Raw genomic sequence first — 25,849 nt, forward strand, 5'->3', positions numbered from 1 at the left:
CTCCAGGGTGCGCTCTTGCTGTGACGTCATGGCTGCTTGTAAAAGGGAGAAGACTCGTTCAGCCGAAGCGGAAGACGGTGGCACCGTCAAAAGAACTTTGGCAGCCTTGCTCCACTGCGAAAGTTCAGCGTGCTCTCTCCACCAGGCCAAATCGTCGTCATTAGCGATGTCAGCTTCTGCAGCAGCAACCTTGTAGGGCGCAAGCTCCAGCTTCAAGTCGTTGATGAGCTGATCGTCGTCTAACACCGGGAGTACACGTAGGGTATCGACCTCAGCTGGTGCAGGATTGGTCCTCGCAACGTACTTGGGGCATGCAAGGCGTGCTGCTTTGTACATTGCCACAACAGCATGAAGAGGAGACTCGACGTGGTTAAACTTGCGCAGGAAGTAGCATATGGCTGGCTGAACACAAGCTGTGGCATGAGCTGTCAGCTCCTTCTGTAGCTGTCGGTTGTCATGTGCGATCTTCTTCACCACAGCAGCAACATTGGGGTAGTAAGCATCTTGAGCTGCTGTAGCAACTTCTTGCAAGTGCTGGTAGGCATTGGTGCTGAGTGGTCCATCCCCCTCCAGGATGTATGTTTTCTTTACGAATGGCTCACCTGCATCAATTGTGACGGCAAGCTCAACTTGGAACAAATCGGCACTGTTTTCTGCAGTCTCGTTGTGCAGGATAGCTAGACAGTGCCTGCGTGCTGCTGGACTCCACTCACAGTTTGTCAAGAATGGCTCCACATCTCCAAAGTAGCGTAGGACCTGCGCCAGGACTTCATAAAGACTCCACCATCTGGTGTTACTGTGTGACTTCGGTGATACACCGGTTCTCGTTTTCCAGGCCAGTCGTGCCGCTGGGCTCTTTGCAAATAGGCTCACCCACCAGGTTGCGAACTCAGCCAGGACAGGTGTTGCAAAGCGGCGGCCAACATTGTCCAGGGCATGGGAGGCGCAAAGGACGTCCATAGCTCTGGGAAAGAAGAGGTTCTTCACCTGGTCCACAGCAACACCGTTCACTGCTGCTCCATCTCGAACAAATGCAACAAGTTTGCCATCTGCCAGTTGGAAAGTTGTGCTGAGGCAAGTTGCAAGCTCGCGTGCTAGCTCCAAACCAGTCATGGACTTAGCCAGCACATGCAAACGCACTAAACGTTGCTGCACTCGCCAGTCGTCATCCAGGAAACGCACTAGAATGGCAAAGGCCTCTCCAAGGTATGTTGTTCCGTCAAAAATGACAGCAATGTGCTGGGCCATCTTCACTTCTTCCTTCAGTTTAGCTTTCTCTGTTTCCAACAAGAAAGGTATAATTTGCGCCAGATGGGTGCTGAACGTCAACTTGGCGTTGTTGGCCTCTAGAAGGGGTCGAAGGTAGTCCACCTTCGCTAGTGCTATGCCAGCCTTCAACATCGCTTCCACAACGTTCGTGCGTCTCATGATGGTGGAGTCATCCATAGCCGTACTGAGGCCGGTGCCCTTCAACTTCTCCTCGTGCTTTTCCTGGTACTTCTTCCAGGAAGTTGTCAAAGTTGCCTGGTGAGCAGCCGCCTTTTTCCTTTGATCCTTGGCTCGACGATGGCGATCCGTTGAAATGTGGCCCTTTACGATGCTCTTCTTTGGCATCACAACAGTGTGACAAGCGTCACAGAACAGCTGTCCGGCTGATATACACAAGTGCTCCCCTGGGAACTCTTCAATCCGTTTGGCGGAGTTGACGCGAGACACCGTCGTAGATGCCCCTCCTCGCACTCTTGTTCTGTTTTTTTTTGGTTTGGAAGACCGTTCAAATGACCTGGGCCGGGATATTGCTGCATCCTTTGCTTTGGGCAGCTCACATTCCTCTTCCTCTGTTTCCTCATCAGAGTCATCACTTAACTCCATTGTATCTTCATAGTCACTGTCCATGGTCGCTGCAAAACAGCAGCAGCTAAAAATTAAAAAAAAGGTAAACATCCAACGCGACAACACGACACTCAACAGATGCAAGAGAGCCGTTTTCTTTTTAGCTTTGTAGTTTGTGCAGCTCTCTGCTCTGCGCCGAAAGAGCACATGCACACCGAGATCTCGAGAAACCTGTTTGCGCCAGGTCAAAGTGCATACGCGAGCACAAAACGGACACAGGATACCGATATACCCACACATACACGGTACTACTAGACTGTGTACAGTTCGAGTACACTACCGCTAGTCTGTACTAGACTGTAGTCAGTACTATACATCATTGTACAGTCCTGGCAGATGAAATCCGAAGCGTCACAGTCTGTACAGTCATGTACAAGCCTAGGGCTAGGGCTAGCTTTTGTCATGTGAAAAGACGTGTAAAAACTAAAAAGTCTTGTATTGTACCAAAATAGAACTGATAATGCTTTCTCCAGCCAAAAACATGCCACCTAATGCCGAGCACTGCTACTTCTTCAAAACACCCATATAATGCTAGTTATAATGCTAGCATTAGCCGCCGATGCCTAATGAAGACAATTCGAACGCGCCCTAAGAGTATGAGTCTGAATATCGAATGACTGAGCTGAGCTATGGTAGACTGAAGGGCGCAGGGCGCAGGAATGTCATGAACTGATGAAGGCAGGAGTCAAGCGCGAACCGGTCATATTATATCATCCATCCGGGTCGGGGACAACGTCTACCATGGTCTAGCGAGCAGCGCAGCGGACTGATATCAGCTAGAGATATCAGGTCAACCCATACTCGACTCGCATTTCCCAAATCATGGCAAATGTAGACGCGACGGTCGACGTTGACAGACAGACCCCCATGCCCCGCCCGCGCCCCGGGGGCCCCATACACTTGTTTTAGATCTTGGATATCATGGCCACATGGGAGGCGATAATGGGCATGAACGCAGCGGCTCCAACGATCCGTTGCAGCTGGTCCGAGTGCGCCTTTTGCTTGCACCTGACAGTAGGCATGGTAAGTGACATAGGTAGATGCCTCACCAATCACTTCATTCAACGTGCCGAGAAGTACGAATGCAGAAAGTTGAGCTCCGACCGCAGAACAAGAACTCTCTTCTCTTTCCTTTCCGCACCATCATCAGTCCTCTAAGGTAAGTTTTCCAAGATAAGTAAAGTTAGTTGTTGTTCCACCAACTGTCTTCTCCCGACATTATATTCATGAGGGTACCCTGTAAAAAGACCCTAGGCCTGTGGGACTGCCCTATTCAAAATTTTATAATAATGTGTTCAGTGGTAGACGAGGTATGCGCTGAAAGCAGATACATGTACATGTAGGCCCAACCCGTTTTGATACTGAAACTAGCAAGCGACAACTGGTGTTGCCCTGAGGCGATTCTTCCTATCAATACGCAAAAAAGCATACACTGACTTAGTAACCGCTACCTATTTTTCATCCCAACCTCAAACTGGAATGTTAGGTTTCGAAAGCAAGCCTCACATTGCACAGGTGTGATTCTAGCACGCTGCTGACACCTTGTTCTTTCCAAACAACTGGCTCCCAACGGTTCTACGATGACGTGTGGTGGCACCCTCCAGTGCAGCTCTTGCGTGACTTCATTGTTTGTAATACTCACTTGGCGATATTTCTATTCTGTGCTTGATATTGCATGCATGCAGGGGAAGAAACGTCTCTGCACTCTAGTGCAAATAACAATGTTCTCTCAAACAGCAGACATCTACGATCCCGTCAACCCGGACGCAGGATCTCAGCACAGCCGAGCAGCCAGCTTCCTGGCCGCACAGCAGTACAATACCAGCGCTGCGGAAGCTATGGATATGAGTGACCCAGTAAGAAGCACTGTCGGTTCTGCTTCGGCCAGTGACTACGCGGCCGCGCGCGCCTCGTTGCCTCCGGCCCGTCCGGGTATGATCTCTGTTCCTCCGTCGTTTTCTCTGCCATATTCTCCTGTCTGCCCGCAGCCAGTCTGTATGCGCGACTTCTCACCACTCAGTCGAGTACCCAGCTCTCAGGTAGGTTGTTTTAGTGTGTTGCCCCCCCCCCCCTCCCCATTTTAGACGACAGTTATAGTTTTCCCTTGTTTGGTTTACACGCGCTCAGTCTACGCGGGATGATCCTCCTCTCTCGACCCTTCTAACCGCGAAGAAGCAGTTTGCATTCAGTTCGATGGGGTTTTTTCAAACTCGACCTCGACTCCTCTCTGTCTCGTCTCCTCTTGTACTGAACTGAACATAGCAGACATTTCAGCTGTGTACGTGTGAGGTCATTATAGTCTACCAAGGACGAAATGGGGTCATTCAGTAAAGGTCTCGAGTGCCCATAACTGACACTTTCGCTCGTCCCGTAAACATGGTTATGGAATTCCTGGTAGTGGTACACGCATCGTGAAGTGTTGTAATTCTCATATTCCCGCGAAGTCCAGTCTACCACGTCTACAGTAGGTCAGTAGAAAACTCTCCCATAGACCAGGGAATCGTAGTAATTCGTACACCACCGCCCCGAGGTTGCTGTAGACTAAAAAAATTGAACTACTTGGTTTCAAACTCAGACTGCGTGAAGTCTACTACCCTTGCGGTGATGAGTGATCGCCGTTCGGTGATGGCTTTTCTTGTGTTTCTACTACTAGTAGATCTACATAATTGCTCACAATACCTGGGTGATCATGTACGGTATGCTGTTGGTCTATTCGCGTTTCTTTTTTCGTAGACTAGTGAACAAGACAGAGCAAGGGCGCTTTTTCTCAACAGCGCTAGCAAGTTGAACGACGTCCAGTTCCGAGCAACGCCAGTCCCTCTCAAAATGAAGCTACAAGGTGAGACATCTGTGGTGAAGTAACCAGTTTAGTTGGCCGTTTTGGTCACTTCAGGCGAGAAGCAGTTGACAAACATTCTCCGTCGAATAAACGTCATGCAATTCAAGGTCACACTCGTAGGTGAATCATCGGTTCCTACTTCCTTTCTTCGCTACCACACTGTAACATCCACATGTACAATGTACATATCAGTAGATCTACTCGTATGATGGTTCGTGACCCCATCATAGCAGGAACCATTCGCCATTCTCTATCGTGCAGTGGTCTGCCAGAGATCTTCGAAATGAGAAAGTAGTTTGGCAGCTTCGTGTTCGTTCGGGGCCAGGAAGTTAGTTGTCCGAACTGACCTGAGCAAAAAAATGTTACGTGTAGAGAGTAATGCCAAACACCAACACGGTCATAAAATACCTGCACGAGACATTTCTGACACAGCAACGCACTAACTGTTATCACTGGCTTTGTCCACAACAGGACATCGAGCACGATGCAGCTTGAGGAGTTTAGACACCCGAGCTGTGGAGATTACAGGAGACATTTAGATACTAATATGTAGTGTAGTGAATTATGTAGTGAATCATGGGTAGTAGATCTACAGTGTACAAATACCGGTAGGTAGATCTATAAAGTAGGGAGAGAGGGAACACTGTTGTTGTTGTTGTTGAGTGTTGCAACTCTGAGTTTCACGCTCTGGGCGACCTCCAGTCCAGTATACGCATGAGGCCGCTACAATAAGACTTCGTGTTGTGGTTGTTTCTGCGTGACCGCTTCTTCTGCGGCTAGTTCAAGTAAAGTTCATGGTTGGCGCGGTGTTATTTTTCTTCACCTGTTTGCCTAGGCCCTTGTTGCCGAGATCACACTGGCCTGTGATGTGGAGACGTTCTAGCATTATTGGGATACTACTGTAGTACACGATTATTCGACTCTTGAGACTGTCGATTTGAGTCCCAATCGTGAAATTTATCAAGGACAGTTTCAGCCCACGATTATAGTCACTATCATAGTTTGGAAAAGAGACTAGAGATGTCTTACTTTCTTGGCTGGCATACAGAATCTCTCGCACACAACAGAAGTGGACTGGTTGCAAGCTTCGGCAGTGCCTTCAGTAGGGTGGCTGAGGAATCGGGTCTCTTCTCGAAAAAGGTCTTCGTTGGTGGTCTTCCTCCGGACATCGATGAAGGTGAGTCTGTGACAGTGTACAGTAGAGTTGACCCCGTTATGTATGCGTGCGTGTGTGTGTGTGTGTGTGTGTGTGTGTGTGTGTGTGTGTGTGTGTGTGGTGCGTGTCCGTGTCTGTGCACAATCATGTTAATCTCTAATAGTAATCTGTAATACGTTCATACGTTCATCCATTTCATTTAGACATGACGTCAAACAGACACAATTCTCTAACAGACCCCTTCTGCAACAGCGAATAGAATGAGGCGAGGGGAGTGTGTGTCGTGTACGTATATGCGTGTGAACATCATGTATGGAAATGCGGATCGCAAAAACAGTGCTTGGTTTCGTTTCTAAAGCCTCCTATGGTATTGCCGCTCAACATTGCTTTGACTGGCTATGTTTGCTTGTTGATGTGCAGAGGAGATCAGCCGCTCCTTCTGGAGGTTTGGACCGCTGACAGTGGACTGGCCAACTAAAGGCCAAACCCGACACATCTTCCCACCAAAGGGTGAGTTGTGTGCTGCATGGTAAAGGGGCCAACGTTCTGATGTAACTTCAGTGATACTTCCATACTCCATCTCATACATTATTTTATTCAACCCGTGGTCTCAACACTGTCACTTCTCGACAGTACTGGCTGGTTCAAAAATGCCATTACACGCTACGTTCACATATCGAGCCTTTGCATGATGCTATCAGCTTCAGCCTAAGCGGCCGTCCGTAAACTTTCTTTTCCACTCAGCCCCTCCCTCCCCTCAGAACGAAAAAATGTTGGCCTAAACATGCAAAATTGCAAATACAATAAAAGTCGCGAGTGTGTGACTGCTCATACTTCCATGTACATGTACTAGTACATGTATCAATGTTTTCTGAAACGAAATTGGTCAAGCCCTCCCACCCATAACGAAATTATTTCGTTTTGTGGAAAAAAAGTTCGATATTTATGGACGACCCCTTTTCAGGCTGAACCTTCTTTGAAATGATGCTATCTGTGCCGCATGATGAAGAAATGTGTTCAGAGATCCAGTCCATGATGTAGCTGTGCAGTATAACTGTTACGTTGCCTTGATGAGGGTAAATGCCAGCCCAGCCCCGTGTCTCCAAGCTCATGCCCGGATTGCGGTAGCAATAACCGGTACAATATTCATTTGATGTTGCATCTGCCACTGTGCAGGTTACGTGTTCCTCATCTTCCACTACTCCAAGTCGGTGGAGAAGCTTGTTGACGAGTGCTACTGTGAGGGTGACGACTACTTCTACGTGTTGTCTAGCGCGTCGCAGAAGAACAAAATTGTAAGAAGCTGCTGCAGGTGCTTGACTTGGCATTGTTGACAGATGCGTCAACCCTGCGCCTGCCTGACAGGTTCAAGGAAGATGTGAACTGTGTGTATTACTATCAGGAATGCTCCTGTATGATGTAGTCGATTTCCTCTCCTAGATTGGATTTAGCCAAATTCTCTTATGAACTGGAACTGCTCCTGGCAGTTCTTTGCAGACTGCCCTACACCAGCAGACAGCATATCGTTATCTACAATCTTGTAATGGGGGGGGGGGGGGGGTCTTTGGAAGGGGACCCGTGTGGTTTGGGGGGGGGGGGGGGCGACGTGTGGCTACACTATGTCAATAGGGAGGTTTCGCTCTACGTAATTACGTATGAAAATCCGTATGTCGTACGCGCCGGGGAGCGAGGGCAACTTTCATACGTAAATCTCTCTACGGATTTCCGTAGGACTTTTTGAAATATGTTTTCGCATTTTCCGCATTTGTCCATGGCAACGTTCAAGCCGCGTGAAACACAAGGTACACACACCGTACACCACGTGCAAAATAAAATGGAAAATGCTGTTTCGGTTCACGGTGCATGCGGTGGGCGCATGCAGCCAACGCGTCTCCAAAGCAACAACGCATGTTTAGCAGTCGTGGAGAAATCACGTAGAGCGAAACCCAACAGCTCTGAGTTTTACGTATGAAAATGCCGTGCAGTTCCTACGTTATTTTCATACGGAATTCCGTAGAGCGAAACCTCCCAAATGACTCAGGCCGGTGTTGGAATCGTGCACCAGCCAATGGCAGCCATGCATTCCCTGCTTTTCCTCACTATCCTCTGTTCACCTGCCTGCAGTCTTCTCCAGCAGCTCTGCTCTGATGCGTATCCTTGCTGTTGTCTTGAAATTGGGATATGCTTTTGCTTACCTATTGCAGGTACAGGTCCGTGCATGGCGTATATCTGATGGCGAGTGCCATTTTGACAAGTCGAAGGAAGTCGATAGTCGGCTGACGGCATTTGTTGGTGGCGTACCAAGACCTCTCCGCGCTGACCAGCTAGCGAAGATCATGAACGACCATTTTGGCAATGTTTGCCATGCCGTTATCTCAGTTGACGAGACTATGGATTATCCAAGAGGTGAGTGCTGAGCCGTTGTATCTTCATAGCACCATTACTATTAGTGGTGCCGCTTAGGTGTGGTTTTCCATGCACTGTGCACAACCCTTCAATATGTCTCCGTACTGCTAACACCAAGAGTACATAACCCCCCAGAGTGTGCAACTCCACTATGGGTGCTGTCCCGACAGAATTTCAAGTTGACGTCATTTTGATGATGCAATGCGCGCACTGTACACGGATTATCAGACAAATCCAGAACCTGTGGTTGACCGAAGCCGATCGATCCTGTACAAATTATTGGAAAGAAAAACGTGTGATGCGTTGACACCCGTACACATGTTGTAAATCACTGGTGCAAGGAGCATTGCGTCATAAATAATGACGTCAACTTGAAATTCTGTCGGGACAGTAGGGTATGTAGGAGTTGCACACTCTGGGGGATTATGTACTATTGCTAACATTGATACCTTGCTTGGACCTTCTCTCACATTGCTGGCTAAGACATCCCAGTCGTCCTGAAAAGTTACTCGGTTACTATGGCAAGGACGATGTGAGTGTCAACCCCTTCTGATGGTATACTTTTTCTGCCATGCCGTTGTCCAACAGGTGCGGGCAAAGTAACGTTCAGTAGTCAAGACAGTTACATCAACGCCATACAAACACGCTACGTTGAAGTCAAGCTGGGCGAACTTCAGAAGAAAGTAAGTCAAGGCATTTGCAGGCACTTTCAGATCTAGGCAATAACTGCCAAGGCCTAGAATGCCTCTTCTTGAGGATCATATGGGGACTATGGTGATAGAGTGAAAAAGAACCCCAGCTAAAGGATAAACACACCACTGTATGACAACATGACATGAAGCACATTGGGAAATTGTTGAAATACAAGTCCTATGTGTTTGCACATGCGTGCATGCCATTTCATTTCCTTTTTACGATACATGCGGTACATGCTGCTAAGAGCATAGTTTTGCACTTGGACAATGGCGTGGCGCAAAGCCTCTTCTGCCTTGCGGATGCTTCTGTTGTATTGTTGAGGGATATGTGGGAGACTTCCGCGGTGGCTCTTTGTGACACTCGTGGACATGTCAGAACCTTACACCATTCAGGCTGCCGTCGGCACAAGCTGTTACTATGTGATTCAGTTGGGTACACGCCGAGCCTTTCTTGCACTGCTTCCAAGCATTTGATTTGATGTTTTTGTGTTGGTTCTGTTGTTGATGTGCATTATAGGTCGAGCTGAAACCGTACGAGGACACCGTGTACGAGCGCCAGCGACCGCGCGAGACCCACCGACAGAGCCACCGGAGGGCAACGTTCATGCCGCATATGTAAATGCCGCCTTTGCCGGCACTTGAGTTTCAGCCTGCTCCTGCATTTTGCCTGCATGCCATGGTTTGGCTTGCGAAAGTGTTGGGGGCATTCGTTCTGTTGTTTCTTTCTCTTTCGCAGCTTGCATTTACAAGTAGTACCATGTGTTTTTAGCATGCTATTTCACAGTTGTTCTTTACCATCTCCACCGTGTTTGGTGGTGGTTGACTTCTGTCACATTATAAGAGCTTGGTAGCCGGTTATCTGCTATCACCCAGTGCTTTTTTTTTGTTTCTCCGTTTCTGTTCCCCTTTGGTATCTTAGGTTGAAAACTAAGTAAATTTGGTCATGTTTAGACTAACTCGAAGGATTTCCTGCTCATCATAACTTTCCCCATGAATCTTATCTCTTTTAGGATGATAAATTTGGCTGCATGCACTCAGTTTTGACCTCGTGTGTTTTCGGCTTTTGGAGTGAGATTTAGCCTTTAGAGTATATTTGAGTTTTCGTATACTGATTTAGTCTTGCTTTGCCTTTTCACGTGATTTAGAGTTCTAGGCGATGGGGTGATGCACTCTTCTTCTGGAACTTCAGTTCTTTTCTCTTCCTTTTGTCCTTACTAGCTCCAACATAGTATTCTTTCTGCTGTGCTTCTAATAATGTTCACTGCCTTCTTTAACATTGACTCGAAATAGCCTTCATTCAGTTTGATATTATACCCAATTTCAGATTTTCTCTTCTTTCTTGACACTATGAAAAAGGATACAATAGTTACTTTTACCACTGAACGAATAAAACTGGCCCGGCTGGCGGAAAATTACCATTGGCTTCTATCATTATTACAGTATGCATACATCAGGGAATTTTCTAGAACCGCCCCAACCGGTTTTCGACCGGTTGAAATTGTTGGCGACCGTTTGAAAAGTTACAAATCAGTTCCAACCGCCCGTACTTTTCTGTGGGTGAATGGAGCTGCTTATATCTTTGCTACACTCCAGCACCAAAAAATCTGTTAAATTGCTGTCGAGTGCCATATTTGGGTTGTATTTTGAAAAAATTTTCCGGGGGGGACCCCTCGACCCCCGACTCTTCATTGGACCGTAACCGGTTGGAAATTCGTCCTAGTGTACATGTACGAACACCGGGGTAGAGTGCTTGGAGGTAGGACGGCCAAGAGGGCCACTACTATGCCACCGAGCTGGGTGTGAAACTGCCCGAGTGTCAGTAAACAAAGCTAGCTGGTTATTGCATGGTTTGTCTCGAGGCAATGCCGGTGAGTCCGGTCCACATTGCTCCTTTCTTCATGAGATTACCAAGATGACATAATGAACAAATAATTAATTTGCCAACTGGGGGAGGGGGAGGTTGGGTGAGATAGCATAGATCATTATTAATTTCAGAGCTACAGTACAGTCGACTCCATTTATTACACACTTGCATATACTTTGAAGTAGGGAATTTCGTGTATGAGAACCATTGTCCACATCTCTGAACCCATACACAATTGACCCTTTGCAGCGAACTGTTTTCGTAACAAAATGGACCCTTTTAAAAAAGCCAACTGTTTTCGAACCATATCTTGTAGGGCCGCATGTACATGTAAACCGAGTGCACTCATAGCAAGAGTACATAACCCCCCTGTACTCTTGCTCATAGGCATGCGCCGGATGCCGGTCACGACGTGTACGGGATGTTGCTTGTATAGTGTGAATGCATTTCTGTTATAAAGAACTAATTCTGCACAATGGCATACCTATCAAGTACTGAGAGTGCTTTTTCTGGACCACCAGGGCAAAATCCCGGGATTTGCCTTGATTTTTCGGGATATGCCATATAAAGTTCCTTTTTTAAACTTTCTTTAAAAGTTTAAATGATGACACCAATATTTTGTGACATTATTGATAGATGATCGGGTGATGATATACATAGCATTTTACACATGTTGAAGATTCAAGAGAGGTTTTTCGGGGACTATTCATGGAAGGAGTACTAGAAAATCCACTGGTACTACAGCTATGACGGTGCAGAATCAACAAGGACAGCTAGACAAGTCACTTGATGTGCTCCAACTCCAAGAACAATATCAAGACTTGTTTCTTGTGACAGTGATTTTTGGGAGAATCGACAGGAATTTCGGGGTCACGGGAGTTAATCCAAAAGTGAGGGATAATCCCCAAAAATCGGGATACTCGCCAATTATGCAATGGTGTTCGAGTTATCAGGAGTCGACTGTATTCAGTGTGATGCTGCTGTCTGTGATCTAGGAGATCCAGAACTACAGTACATTACGCAGAGGTGAATAATAACATGTTCCATACGAGTACTGGTACAATGTAGTATGTAACCAGTCATACAGCAGGGAGCCCTACACATACGTGTATGTGTAGGGCTCCCTGGTCATACAGTGTTTTTGATGGGCCACTCATTTGGCCAAGTGCACCAACCACCGTTTAGCAACTAGGCTACCACATGTTTACTCTTGCGGGAGTGAGTTGTGGCAGCTGGAGAGAGGAGACTCTGAGCGCTCCAGCAGGACACACATGGTGCACTTGGGACAGGCATGTTGCAGAGCCTTGGTACACGAAGCCATGCAGGGCAAAGGCGGCTTGAAACTGTCTTGCTAGCATGCTGTGACTCTGTGTTTCAAGCACAGACAGCTCAGTAGCGCATGTCTAAGTGCTCAATACACTGTACATGACAATAGTGTGCCACTCATCTCAGGCTCCAGCACATGACGTGCATGTTATCAGGTTATACATGTACTTAGTAACTTATCCAGCAATATTATTTTTACTGTACAGTGTATGTCTACAGTAATAATTATTATTATTGTTTACTTTATGCCATGCATGTACCATTGTGTACTGACTGTGCATGTGTAGCATGCATGCTGCCTTTGCTGCTGGGGCCAGATGACCTCGTGATGACAATCACGTGAGTTACATGCATGCACGTACATGAGACATACTGCAAGCTCTCGGACAAGACAGTGCAAGTGTCACTGTTCCCTCACCATCATACCACCGACACAGGTACCAGAGTCAGTGACTCAATGACTATTATGTTTGCTGCCAGAGTGTAGTCTAGAGCTAGACTCACCTAGACTAGAGCCGAGGTCGATTGGAGTATGGAGAACGACCAAAGATAGGGAGAAAGAGAGGTAGAGAAGCGCTTTCGCGATCGAATGAACTCGGCAAGGTTTCACACTGTGATTTACGTTAGCCGCCATAGCCACTGGTTCAAGGTGGATACTAAAAATAATACTGTTTCTCCACAAACTGTACATCTACTTGAACGTTTGCTTGCTATATCTAGCTCAGTAGTAGCTGTCTACATCAATCAGTCATAATGGTTACGAGTAATTATCCCTGGACTGGAACTAGCACGCTCTTCCTGCAAATATCACTACGCTTGTAGTACTGTACCTCAAATCGTCCCAATCCTTTTAATTTTCACAGTCGTCTGAGTGGGTCCAGCCCGCCAGCAACGCTTGCTGTAATCCTGGACGCCGAGCACTTATCTTTCCTACTCACCCAGTGTTACCTACCTACAGTACAACGGTGGTGCACTATCCTGACTGATTCCTGAGCAGTAGATCTAAGCGCCCGACCTGGCCATGGCTGACCTGCTGCTGTCATCTCTCCTGCAAACGTCCAGGGCCACGGCGTGTGGACTGGGAATTCACGCCGGGTCGTCCATCGTCTCTTCAATCCTCTCCGGAAAAATAACCAAGTGAGAAAGCAATGTTTAGAGTGTTCACAGCAAAGAGTAGAGTAAATCAACCACTCTCTGGGCTGGCTCACGCACGGTCTACAGTCCATTCAGAAAAAAATGAACTTCTAGCTTTTGGCCATAAATGGGTCAAACGTTGAGTTTTTTTAGAATTTTTTTCTGCAATCCCATATGGAATCCTCTTCCAATTATGTTTCTGAAGTTTTTTTGTCCAAAAAGCAAGCCATAGCAAGAATAGGATTTCGGCCAGGTTTTGCCCCAAAAGAACTGAATTGGGAAAAACCATCAAAATCCAGGCCGTTTGACCCCGCCTGCAACAGTGCATTCTGTGGTTCGAACCCCAGTTCAGGCACCCTTTTTGGACCCTTTTCAAATTTCAAAGTTCGCAGCACTGCACTGTGTACGATGAAATCACGAAAAATCGCCAAATACGGGAGCTCGCCAGAGCCAGGACCCATTTTTTTATGAATGGACTGTAGATTGCGCTCCGAAAATAGTAAACTCTGACAAAACTTTTTCAGAATGTTCCAGATTTGTTCATACCGCGTACCGGTAATCATGATAAACATTACCTACAAGTTGTAGTACTACATGGTTGTAGTACATCCACTGAGAAATTCAAATTTGGTGTGTGTGATTTCCTAGACTTCTCTGTTCTCTTCGGCTGGGACTTGGCTCGGGTACTTTCCCCAATTTTTCTAGGACATGGGAAATCGTCATTGAAGCTTCAATGCCGGCGGGAGCGTATCCTGGATATTAATGGGAAATCGTAGTACCCAATTATTTTCGTGGCACCTGATCAATTAGAACCGTCATAGCAGAAAAGAAAGAAAGCAATTGTATGCATACATCGAGTGTAGATAGTTGGCGGGAAATGTCGGACACCTCAAAGAAGGAGCCCTTGAAATGCATCTCAACAATAAACATGCTGAAGCAATGCAAAACAATATGAACGGTCGCTGCTAGGATGACGACTACACCATACAGGGGCGTCACACACGGTACGGTACGACCAGTACCACTTCTCGTCCGGGTTGGTCCGCCCAGAGCGCCTTTTGGGTGCTAAAATGTGCCCTGTTGGCCGAAAAATCCGATCCCCCCCCCCCCCCACAGGACCCCCACGGGACACCCCCCCCCCCCCCCCCCCCCACGGGGACACCCCCAACCCCCGGTCGGACCACTCCCCACTGCCTTATGACGCCCTGCTATAGTGGTAGAGCATTGTTGGCCATGAGCGATGGTCCCTGGTTCGAGTCTTGGTGGCGGCAGTCAATTTGTTTTCTTCAGACTTTTCCCATTAAACTTATGACTACACCGGTCATATGAATGGAATTACAGTCCAATACAAGAGAGAGAGAGAGAGAGAGAGAGAGAGAGAGAGAGAGAGAGAGAGAGAGAGAGAGAGAGAGAGAGAGAGAGAGAGAGAGAGAGAGAGAGAGAGAGAGAGAGAGAGAGAGAGAGAGAGAGAGAGAGAGAGAGAGAGAGAGAGAGAGAGAGAGAGAGAGAGAGAGAGAGAGAGAGAGAGAGACAAACGGGAAAAGTCTGAAGAAAAGTTGACTATCACCACCAAGACTCGAACCAGGCACCCTCGCTTATGGCCAGCGATGCTCTACGACTAAGTTGTATGGTGTACACTACTACTGTAGTAGTCGTCATCCAAGCAGCGACCGTTCAACATTTTCAGTCAAGCCCGTGAATAGCAACCTCAGTGGTATAACAAACTACGTGCGAATAGCTACACAATCTGCACAGACCTAGTGACCATTTGACTGCATACATTCAACAACTCACGAATAACAGCAACTCGTGAATAACAGCAACTCACGAATAACAGCAACTCGTGAATAATAACACTTTTCTCATGCACAATCACCAGTCGTTATTCGCAAGGTTGACTGGAAAACGATAATGGTGAAGATGAATGCGGCAATCAATTGGCGAAAAAAACGTTCCCAATGTCTCTACTAAAGCGAAATTGTGGTAGCGACCTCGGCGATAAATTTAATATAAGGAAGTCGGTTGCGCCCACACTGGAGCTCACGCTTTCCCCACCAACCGTCCTATTCTTCTCCTCTCATTTCACACCAAGGTGGTGTTAGTCTTCGCAGTGTTTGGATGTTGTCACGACACGTGTAGTTCCGTAAATACCTATGCACTGGACCTTTGCTGTTCCTATCTTCACCCTGACGATGGGCCAGGAAAAAAATTGTGGAAATGTAAAGGTATTCGCAGTGAAAAGACCGTTTTGGAGTTGGAGAAATGAAGAGTTATACATATCTGGTACTTCGAAGTACTATTTCTAATTTGAACTGAACACTAGGCCACGATGATTATTGACACAAACTTGGAACTTGCACTCAATTCCATTACGTTGTGCTCATCTGCAGGAGCTTCCGGGAATGGAACCCGGCCACCGTCAACTGCCTCAGGTTTGGCGCATTCCTGGGCGGCTTTGCTGGCATCTACCGCATAATACGTGAGCTGCTCCAGCAGCACGGAGAGAAGTTACTGGTCAGTGACCAATCTGATTAGATTGTTGTTAGTGTTGGTGGTGGTGGTGGTGGTGGTGGTGGTGGTGGTGGTGGTGGTGGTGGTGGTGGTGGTGGTGGTGGTGGTGGTGGTGGTGGTGGTGGTGGTGGTGGTGGTGGTGGTGGTGGTGGTGGTGGTGGTGGGTGGGTGGGTGGGTGGGTGGGTGGGTGGGTGGGTGGGTGGGTGGGTGGGTGGGTGGGTGGGTGGGTGGGTGGGTGGGTGGGTGGGTGGGTGGGTGGGTGGGTGGGTGGGTGGGTGGGTGGGTGGGTGGGTGGGTGGGTGGGTGGGTGGGTGGGTGGGTGGGTGGGTGGGTGGGTGGGTGGGTGGGTGGGTGGGTGGGTGGGTGGGTGGGTGGGTGGGTGGGTGGGTGGGTGGGTGGGTGGGTGGGTGGGTGGGTGGGTGGGTGGGTGGGTGGGTGGGTGGGTGGGTGGGTGGGTGGGTGGGTGGGTCAATCTTTTGAGAAGTATGATGCGTTTGACATTTGTCTCAGCAGCGCATCAGCAGTCGGCAGCTTAAGTCCTCGCTGCTCAATTGACTTGTTGACCTGACAGAGGGCAGTCGGCAGCTTAAGTCCTCGCTGCTCAATTGACTTGTTGACCTGACAGAGGTCCACACACCAGCGATAGGTGCGATCAGGCTTTGGGACCGCCACCAACAGGGACACAAACCGCCTTCATCCACCCGGTAGGCTGGCTCCACGATTCCCTGCTGTACCCAGACATCAATTTGAGCACGCAACTACGGCATGAGTGCAGGTATTACTCGGCGAGACGTTTGTTGTACCGGCTCGGCATCTTTATTCATGTAGGCGTTCACTGGTGTCTTCATTGGGGGAAGACTGTCCATCTCCTTGGTTGGTGAGCACCTGCATAGTCCATCGCGGTCATCATTAATTAACAGCCTCGCTGGCTCAGTACCAGGCTGGCTCGTTCTCCAATGAGAGCTGGTAGATAGTGTTCCGAATCGCCGTCTATGGTCTCTTTTACTTCCAGGTCCTGGTTGCTCAATAACCCCTTAAACATGCCGGGGGAGAGGGGATAGAGAGGGGGGGGGGGGGTGGAGCGAGAGCGCGCGCACGAGAGAGAGAGAGAGAGAGAGAGAGAGAGAGAGAGAGAGAGGGGGGGGGGGGGAAGAACTCTGGATATTTGCTCAAACATTCATTAATGGCAGAACCTTTGTGGAGAAACAAACCCCTCCGACAACTTACACTAATGAATTACAATAATTGTCATAAGAGAACGAAGCATGGTGGCCAGTCTGATAGGCGTACACGTAAAGAAACCCTCTTGTCACATGCTATGCTGTCCTCTCTATCATACTGAGACAGAAAAAAACCTGTCTTTAGCTGTCACCCTGTGGTGCATTGAAGACGGGTCTTCAAAGGCAGATGGTCTTTCAGCACAGGTTGCAATGCAGGTTTATGTATGGCCTGGGTCCGAGGCGAGCGGTCTCTCAAGGCAGGTGGTCTCTCTACTACTGGGTCTAAGTGGATGTACATTTTTGTTGTCCGGAATTCTTTTCGCCTTTTCGGACAGTGTGGACCCCGGACCGTTTCAGCTTGTGTTTGGTCATGGAAAGGTTTGTGAAACGTTTTGTAAAAGTTCTTGAATTTGGTGGTGATTTTCCTGTGCAAACCTGCAGTCTAGGCAGATGGTCTCTCAAGGCAGGCCCTGTCTCTTAACACAGGTTTTACTGTTCATGTATTTGTCTTGCCTATCGCGCAGGGTAACCGTCAAGTACTAGTGGCCGCAGGCATTGCCAGCCTCGTATCACGGATACAGCCGTCGGCCCGTCGCCATGTCATCACATTGTTCTTGGGTGGAAGAGCGCTCAGTGCCGTGGTGAGGCAGTGGGAGAAGCGTACCGGGACGACCATCCCGCGCAGTCTATTCCTGGCCGTGTTCTTGATGAACACCACCGCATTGATACACGCCGGCGTTCTGTGCCCCGACGTTTTGCCAGCTTCTTATTATCGGTGAGTGTGTGCGCGCGCGTGTGTGTGTGTGTGTGTGTGTGTGTGTGTGTGTGTGTGTGTGCGTGCGTGTGTGTGTGTGTGTATTTTCATGTGGATGTGTGTGTGTGTGTGTGTGTGTGAGTCTGTGTGCCTGTCTGTGTCTGTGTCTGGTCTGTGGAACCTGAGGATTTGGGCAGATGGGCACATGTAGTTTATGCAGAAAACGATTCTTCACTTGCATACAAGGACCCTGAATGGTTTTTGACCGGAAGCTTGTGCTACTGGATAGTGTAACGTTATAGCATTTCTGTTGTCATTGCACGCTGTTCTCCCTCACTATCTTCAGGTCGCTCTTGCGCTGGTCTTGTCGATTCAATGACACTCAGCTTGCACAGCTCTTTCGGCCATTGCCCAGTGGACTGGAGCGACTGACATGCCACGAGATCATACATCCGGGCCAGACGTGCTTTCACACCAACGTCTTGTCGTTCCTGACGGCCTGGCGGTTCTCCTTGAAGCTGTACGCAGTGCTGTGCACCGTTCCACTGCTCTTTCGCTACAAGCAGCTACTCAAGAGGTACTAGTAGTAGTAGTAGTGTGTTCATTCCTGTGCAGAAACACATGTACTGTATGTGGAATGTGGTGGGACTGTAAAGGATTGGTGTTGCACAATAGTTGCCATGGTGGGTGAGTAGCAAGAACACAGAATAAAGCTTGCACGTCCGCGTTACCACCGGTTATACAATTATGTTTATAAACGCAACCGGCTGCCGTGTCACTGATGATTGATGCCTTGTTAGATCGGTGCAGCAGTGGATCAACTAACTTACTTCTGTGTCGTACTTTCGTTACATGTACAATGGGTGTGTGTGTGTGTGTGTGTGTGTGTGTGTGTGTGTGTTTGCATGTGCGTGTGTTGTGCCTAGGCCTGTTCCTATGTTTGTGCAAGCAATAAAGACGACGGCGCGTTCCGGCCTCTTCCTGGCCCTGTGCGCCCTGGGGGCCTTCATCACGACGTGCTCGTTTTCTCGCAACGACTACATCCGCCATCTCTTCAACACGCCACAGCATGGCCTGTCGCACATCTTCGGCCTTTGCATAGGTGGGTGCTCTGCTAACTGTTGTGTTGTGATATTGTTGCACTATAGCAGTTACACACTCGCAGGCCATAGGCATGCCATAGTCTGAACCAGGATAGATCTACCGGCAAATCTCCTCCCACCAGGTCTGCACTACTCCTTTCAGCTGTGTTACTGATGCGTTCTCATTGAAATCCGTCGGCACTCCCAAGGCCGACCCACCACTGGTGCCTATCCACGCTCAAAGTCGTCACAAGCACGGCCTTCAGGTATCTTATTGCCTGTGGCCGGAATTCAGCTGGGAGGACATTGGTAGTACCACTGCCTCGCATAACCCAGTGTAAGGCCACCCTTTGTTAATTCATTGTTTAACGTCCTTTTTTTCGCGAAAAGGTACGCGGGAGGCCGGAAAAAAAACAAAAGCCCATTCCAAAAACTGGAAACCCGAATCAAACATATTGACCAGTAAAGCATGTAATATATACAATTATCCATATAAAACCGCTCTGTGAGCGGTTCTGAAAAACCTGTACTGGTACTGCCCCGTCGTAAAAGTAAGAAATTAGAACTGGCCCATTGTCCCCCCAAATGCGAACTGATTCACCTAAATCGCGAATGACGGGACCCGAACGCACCAGTAGCACGAGGTCGGGAGGGCACAGGACAGCAATTATCATAGGGTAACACCACCTACCGCTAGTACAGTACATGGCCTATAGTCCGGACCAACGTCCCCATCTGCATCCACAGGTAGGAACCTCGTGCTACTGGTGCGTTCGGGTCCCGTCATTCGCGATTTAGGTGAATCAGTTCGCATTTGGGGGACAATGGGCCAGTTCTAATTTCTTACTTTTACGACGGGGCAGTACCAGTACAGGTTTTTCAGAACCGCTCACAGAGCGGTTTTATATGGATAATTCCAGTTCTTTTTCCGTTCCCTCCCCACCCCAACCCCGAAGGTAAACATGATGACCACGCGCGCAATGTATTGTATGTAGCCATGAGACTGCAATAACACATTGATACATACCAGCCCTCCCCGCCTCGCTACCCCGCACACAGATACCGTGACAAACATGTGTATGCAAACGGCACACACACGTGGCCACGCACATGCACACGACACAAACAGGAAATTCTTCATATATAATGCCATGCAAAGCAGTGGCCACCGTACTTGAGGAAGTCAGTTGTGAAACAAAAATAATTCAACTACAGCGTGTAGACAAGCCTGCTGCTGAGCTGACGGCCAAAGCACAACATAGCAAACATGACATTTGCCCAAGGATTGCAGTTTGCAGACCACGCCATGGAAGCAGCGAATACAGAATGTAATATCATACAAAGTGACAAGCAAGGAAGTGGCCATCATACACCAGAAACTTGCAGAAAGTCACACATCCAACAGATAGAGAAGTGAACAGCAATCTGATACAGCCCACACAGGACAAAGCTGACCTGATACTCGTCCCAGGATCGCAAGTGGCAAATCCTTTTCAATGCATAACATGCAGGTGTACGTTAGACACATGGACAACATCTGACCGTGTCGCCAGCATACAATGTCATCACATGTTTACCCCACAAGTTACACACATGCACAGTAGAAGCACAATGAAAGCAATGGAAAAGTACGATGTGGTTGCTGAAGCATCTTCACACTTCAAATTCAGACTTCAATGTGGTCGTCACGGGATGATACACCTGCAAGATACAAGTGATGAAGAAAGAAAGCAGAAGGTCGTGAGGTAGGCTATGAGTAGCCCTTTCCCAAAGGTGCCATAGTTTTTCGCAACTTATGCTTTTCGCAACCGTGCCAAAACAAGTGCTAGTTGCTGAAATCGCATCCATATTTTCAGAAAAAGCTCAAAAGTTGCCAATATCGCAACTCAAAATTGGAGAGTTCTTGTGCAAAACCTACAAAGCAGGGAGCAGAAATAGCAGAAATGCAGCGATGCTGCGACAGCAAACTCGTACAACCCTTCCTGCTGTGAACCACCACTTTACACATTGCCAGTAGCCTGTTGCATGTATCCTTCATGTACATGTACATCATTACAGTGAACGTAAAAGGGAATGCACATAATTATCATAACTACCGTTGATCTACTGTTTCTCAGAAATGAGCCTAAAGGCAGGCGAGAAATGAGCGAGCACGAGTATGTATTTGTCCAACAATGCAACATGTAGCCGGTGACTTGACCTTTTGACCCCATGCCATGGGCCAATTGCGCCAAGGTTGGGGAGAAGTTGCGAAATATGAGACACCACAAACGGGTCACCTACATGTATGTTCAGGGCTAGTGCACTCACACGCAGAATTGTCATAATCGAGCATTTCCCAAACTGAGAAGTGCAATGAAATCCACCTGCATGCACAGGAGCAATTTTGCAATAATTATTATGATGCGCAATTCGACACGATCTGCGATGCTGCGTGCGATGTGCCCTGCTGTCATGATGGTGACAGTCACCGCGGTATGTTTTGTCAATGTCGCCCATGCACTCTTCTGTCAAGTCCAAAGTGCTCACATACTTGGCAATGTCTTTGCAGTGATTAACTTTTATCCTAGTTATGTCACGGGTAACTTTAATGAAGTACCCGCAGGCCGTGTCGATCCGCACATCGTCCACTCTCTCATGTACTTGGCCTGCTTTGTCTGTGTATCCATTTCATGTGCGATCCACAACATCGACTAGACAGTGGGTGCAATACCCTCTCTATCTGAAGACGTTCTTCTGGCGACATCTCGCCATGTACTTGGCCTGCTTTGTCTGTGTATCCATTTTCATGTGCGGTCAACAAAATCTCAATGCACTACAGAGACTAGACAGTGGGTGCAATACGCTCTCTATCTGAAGACGTGAACCATTAAATTTTTTGGAAAAGTTATAACTGTTACGTACACCTGAAACGTAATGAAGTACAGGAATAGAGAGAGTGACTACAATGCGCTCTCGACCTGATATAGTGATAACGTGTTAGATTTAGAAGGTAACAGGTCTACAGTCCCACCGTACCCTTCCGACACGACTGTAGACCATTACATTTTTTTGAGAAATTATACGTACACCTTAAACGTAATGAAGTACAGGAATAGAGAGAGTGACTGCAATACGCTCTCGACCTGATAACGTGAGTACAAGACACTCTCCACCTGATAACGTGTTAGTAGAAGGTAACTGGCAACATATCAATGGGTTGCCTTACCGTGGTCTAGAGGAGACGTCTTCGCAGCAATATTTTCCCTCCTGCGCATTCAGTCGCCGACGCGACAGCGTTTACTGGGCCGTTCCAGTTGCGGAAGACATTCGATTCATCGGGCCAATTCAGCAACAGGGCCGTGGACACACAGGGGGCAGAGGAGAGACATTGTTAGTGGACAAGAAATATGCAGTGGCAAGTGGCGAGTGCCGCATGGATGTCAAGTTGTCATGCACAATTCAGCTATTACTTACGGTCCAGCTAGTCCTGCCATTGCTCGCTCGTCCTGGTTCCTCCTCGTTCGTCTTCCTGCACGTCTGCACTTCTCCTTCCCCACCGTTGGCTTTGCGGTACGGGGGTGCCGGAAGGAATTCCCACCATGTATCCATGTACATGAAGTCCCACCATGTCTCCATGTACATGTCCACGGCCACGTCAGCAGTTTATAGTACCGGAAGGAGTTCCCACGATGTCTCCAAAGGCCTAGAGCGGACGTCTTTTTTTTTTTCTTTTTTTTTTTGCAGCAATTCTTTTCACCAAGCACATTCACTCCGCCGACACGACAGCGTTTACGGGGCCGTTCCAGGTGCAAAAAGGCCACGTCAGCAGTTCTCAACTAATTCGCGTACGGGATAGTCGCCGCGACAGCGTTTAAGGGGGCGTTCCAGGTACAAAAGGCATCCATCGATGGCACTTTGCAGTACGGGGTACGGAAAGGGGCCTCCTCGTTCGACTTCGTCGACTTCTGCAGTTCTCCTTCCCGTCAGGGGTACCGAAAGGGGCCTCCTCGCAGTTGTCCTTGCCGTCAGGTCCACGTCATGCAATTCTCAACTATTTCGCGTACGGGATAGTCGTCTTTGTCGTACGCGACATCGGCACAAAGCAGACCGTTGACGGGGTCACGTGTCAAAAAAGTATCAACGTGTCGACTACGTGTCGACCACGTGTATAGCGGTACACTCAGCGGTACACTAATTCTCGTGCCATTCTCGTGTCACAAAACTGGAACATCGAGTACCAGTATGGAAAGGCTTCAGACAGGAAGCCTTTCCAATATTTCTGGGTCTAACGGCACTTGCAGGCATAGAACAACACTCTTTGATGGTACATTGGAGCACATGCCTGATGAATCCAACAAAACAGGTACATAGCATGGAGTTAGCATGTCATGAATTCATTACAGTCATCTGGATTTTTAAAAGGACACACACCGTACGATATTTAAAAACCAACAAAAAAAGAAAAAGAACACAAGACAAAGGCATGCCCGGGAGGCAAGATTATAAGTTTAAGGTCATGATCGGCACACTGTGAAACTACACAATCATGTATTTACAACTTCGCATATTATTGGTACTACTACTTTCTTGTTTTTTTTTCCAGTCTGAGGCAAAAAGGTACGCGGGCGCGGACGTTAAACAACGAAAAAAGAAAGGGTGGCCTAATGCAGATGCTTCTGATTTTTCTTGGAAAGTAGTTTTTTAAAACCATTTTGTGACTTTGGTCTTGTCAAGGGGTCTAAGTGAAACATTTTGTTAGTACAAGTACTGTACTAGGACGGTCTCAATTTTAAAATGAATTAACTATAATTACTTTTCTGACGCAAACACCCTTACCTCCCCTGAAAATGGCTGTCCGTACATGGTGAGTGATATGGCTTTCATTTAGGCATACACTTCAGCATGATGTGCCCGGCTGGAAAGCAAAGTGGAAGCTGTAGGGATACCGATTGTACACTCTACTTGACAAGTACAAGTACATACACTACTGTCCTTGCTCACGGGTCCCAGCACACCCTCAACTGCACACTGTGTGTACTGTGCATGTGCTTGTTGTATTTGCCCCGTCCCTGCGCAGGATTTGCGGGTGCATTGCCGGTGATAATTGAGCCATCGTCGCGTTGGTACGAGCTCTGTATGTACACAACACCCATCACCATTCACATGATCTTCCGACACCTGCAGCTCAACAAGTTCATTCCCACGACGGAAAACTTCTCCGTCTTCTTCTTCGCCACATCTATGATGGTGATCATGCGGGCTTACGAGCTTCAGCGTGACATAATTCCGCCGTGGATGGTGTCCTTCTTGAACATCCTGCTGAGGTAATACTCGTGTGTTTATACATCTAGCGAAAATCTGGAAGTTCTGTGACGTTTATGCCGGCGGACCAATGTCTTTTGAGTCGATTACTTCTATAATTTTACTTTATGAAATTGAGTTTTGACCTGAACAGGGCCGAGCCTAGGAATCAAAATGGAGTGGAACATATACATTTGTTGATACTGTGTGCTGTGTAGGTTGATTGTTTCTATGTTTTATTGGTAGTACTTCATAGTATAGTAGTCATGTACAGGATTTGAATATTTCCTAACGCTGGTCGCTGGTCATCCTTCTTATCATGCTTTTTAATATCATCTGTGAAAATTTGCCGTCCGTATACTCGGCTTGAATATCCCCTTTACTCCTGCCACGCTTCCTTTCCTCTTTGCACAAGAGACAACTGCCTATATGACTGTGGATGCAGAGCACAGATTTATTTACCTGCCCACGGCGGCGGCGAGTGCGGATTACGCAGCGCCGCCTACCTGTCACATCGAGTCTATTTACCGATCATGCGATTTATGAAATATTAATTAGCCATATCACCACGTCCCTTGGTTGTCTGTTCGAGCTGAGATCCATGGCATGGCAGTTATCCACATGTGTGTGCTCCGTCACGGTTGTCGTAATTGATTGTCTAGGTGGAGATAGCAAGCATACCGGGAATAATTGATCTACTACTCTGTACCGTGAGTCGTGTGACTCGTGTGCAACTTTACATCCTTACAAGGGAACACTTTTTGTAGCTCTGGTAGTCTGGATTGGTGGGAGTCAAACTCTCCCCCCCCCCCCCCCTTCGAATGTGCGTGTATAACCACAAATCTGCGCGTACTGGATGCGAGCCGGGGTTACAACCAAGGAGTAGTAATATACCGTATGTTTACTACTCCCTGGTTGCAACAAAAAACGTTCCGAAACGGTTTGTACGGTGGAGCAGACCCTACCGAGCCCCACCAGCTGCGGGTGGGAACATGAACTCACCATCCTTCACTAACCATCCTTCACAGTGGGTGCGTCCTCCATCGTACCATGTGACTCGTCTTCATACATTCAGTGGACAAAAAGCGTGAATGCAAGGGAAATCTGGACAAATGTATCATTATTTTTGTTGTAAAAAATCCGGCAGGTGATTGGGTAGATCATATATAGACCTATCTCGCATTATTATTGTGACCAAAAGAGTACATAACACCCCTCCCCACCCACACACAGACACACTAGCTTGTACTTGCTCACTGCCAAAACTGGTCACGTGGGTCTCCCCGGGAGAGGAGAGACAGAGACTCAAAAGGAATCTTGGAAAGATTACTCGGCCCAATGGCTGACACCCCCTGAAATCCCCAAACGATGGGTGGACTTGAAAAGGACCTCACTTATGGGCTCACCACACCTTAAGTGGGTGGGGACAAGATGCAGAAAAAGTATTGACGGCATCAGGGTATCCGTCCCGGGATCCAACAATATAATTATTATATTTGTGCTGCTAACGCATTTAATAGGTACTTTTTAATATTGAGTTTTTTTTAACAACTGTTGTTGAGATCAGTTTTAACCAGCACTACTGCCGCTGTGGCCACCATCGTCACCGTGGCAGCACCAGCACGACCCGGCACAGTACAATCATACACACTTAGATGAAGTGAATTGCAGCAGTCGATATGTAC

At 47.9% G+C, this 25,849-nt stretch overlaps 2 protein-coding genes across 3 annotated transcripts; both read left to right on the forward strand.

Moving 5' to 3' along the window:
- The first annotated feature begins 2,937 nt into the window (after positions 1 to 2,937).
- Positions 2,938 to 10,404, forward strand: LOC135815397 (cytoplasmic polyadenylation element-binding protein 2-like). Of its 2 annotated transcripts, XM_065328689.1 has the most exons (10): positions 2,938 to 3,052; positions 3,579 to 3,749; positions 3,882 to 3,932; positions 4,627 to 4,732; positions 5,781 to 5,909; positions 6,309 to 6,398; positions 7,065 to 7,183; positions 8,093 to 8,294; positions 8,883 to 8,977; positions 9,507 to 10,404. In XM_065328689.1, exons 2-10 carry the CDS (start codon positions 3,615 to 3,617, stop codon positions 9,606 to 9,608), a joined length of 1,029 nt encoding a protein of 342 aa, XP_065184761.1. In that variant the 5' UTR covers positions 2,938 to 3,052; positions 3,579 to 3,614; the 3' UTR covers positions 9,609 to 10,404. The 2 variants fall into 2 exon arrangements, with proteins under 2 accessions (XP_065184761.1, XP_065184760.1); XM_065328688.1 differs by having other exon boundaries at positions 3,579 to 3,932.
- Positions 10,405 to 12,643: 2,239 nt separating this feature from the next.
- Positions 12,644 to 24,854, forward strand: LOC135815399 (uncharacterized). Its single transcript, XM_065328690.1, has 6 exons — positions 12,644 to 13,316; positions 15,704 to 15,827; positions 17,570 to 17,820; positions 18,146 to 18,376; positions 18,726 to 18,901; positions 23,941 to 24,854. Exons 1-6 carry the CDS (start codon positions 13,201 to 13,203, stop codon positions 24,189 to 24,191), a joined length of 1,149 nt encoding a protein of 382 aa, XP_065184762.1. The 5' UTR covers positions 12,644 to 13,200; the 3' UTR covers positions 24,192 to 24,854.
- Positions 24,855 to 25,849: the final 995 nt, after the last annotated feature.

This window comes from Sycon ciliatum, chromosome 4 (assembly GCF_964019385.1).
Source record: "Sycon ciliatum chromosome 4, ocSycCili1.1, whole genome shotgun sequence".
Classification (NCBI taxonomy): Eukaryota; Metazoa; Porifera; class Calcarea; order Leucosolenida; family Sycettidae; genus Sycon; species Sycon ciliatum.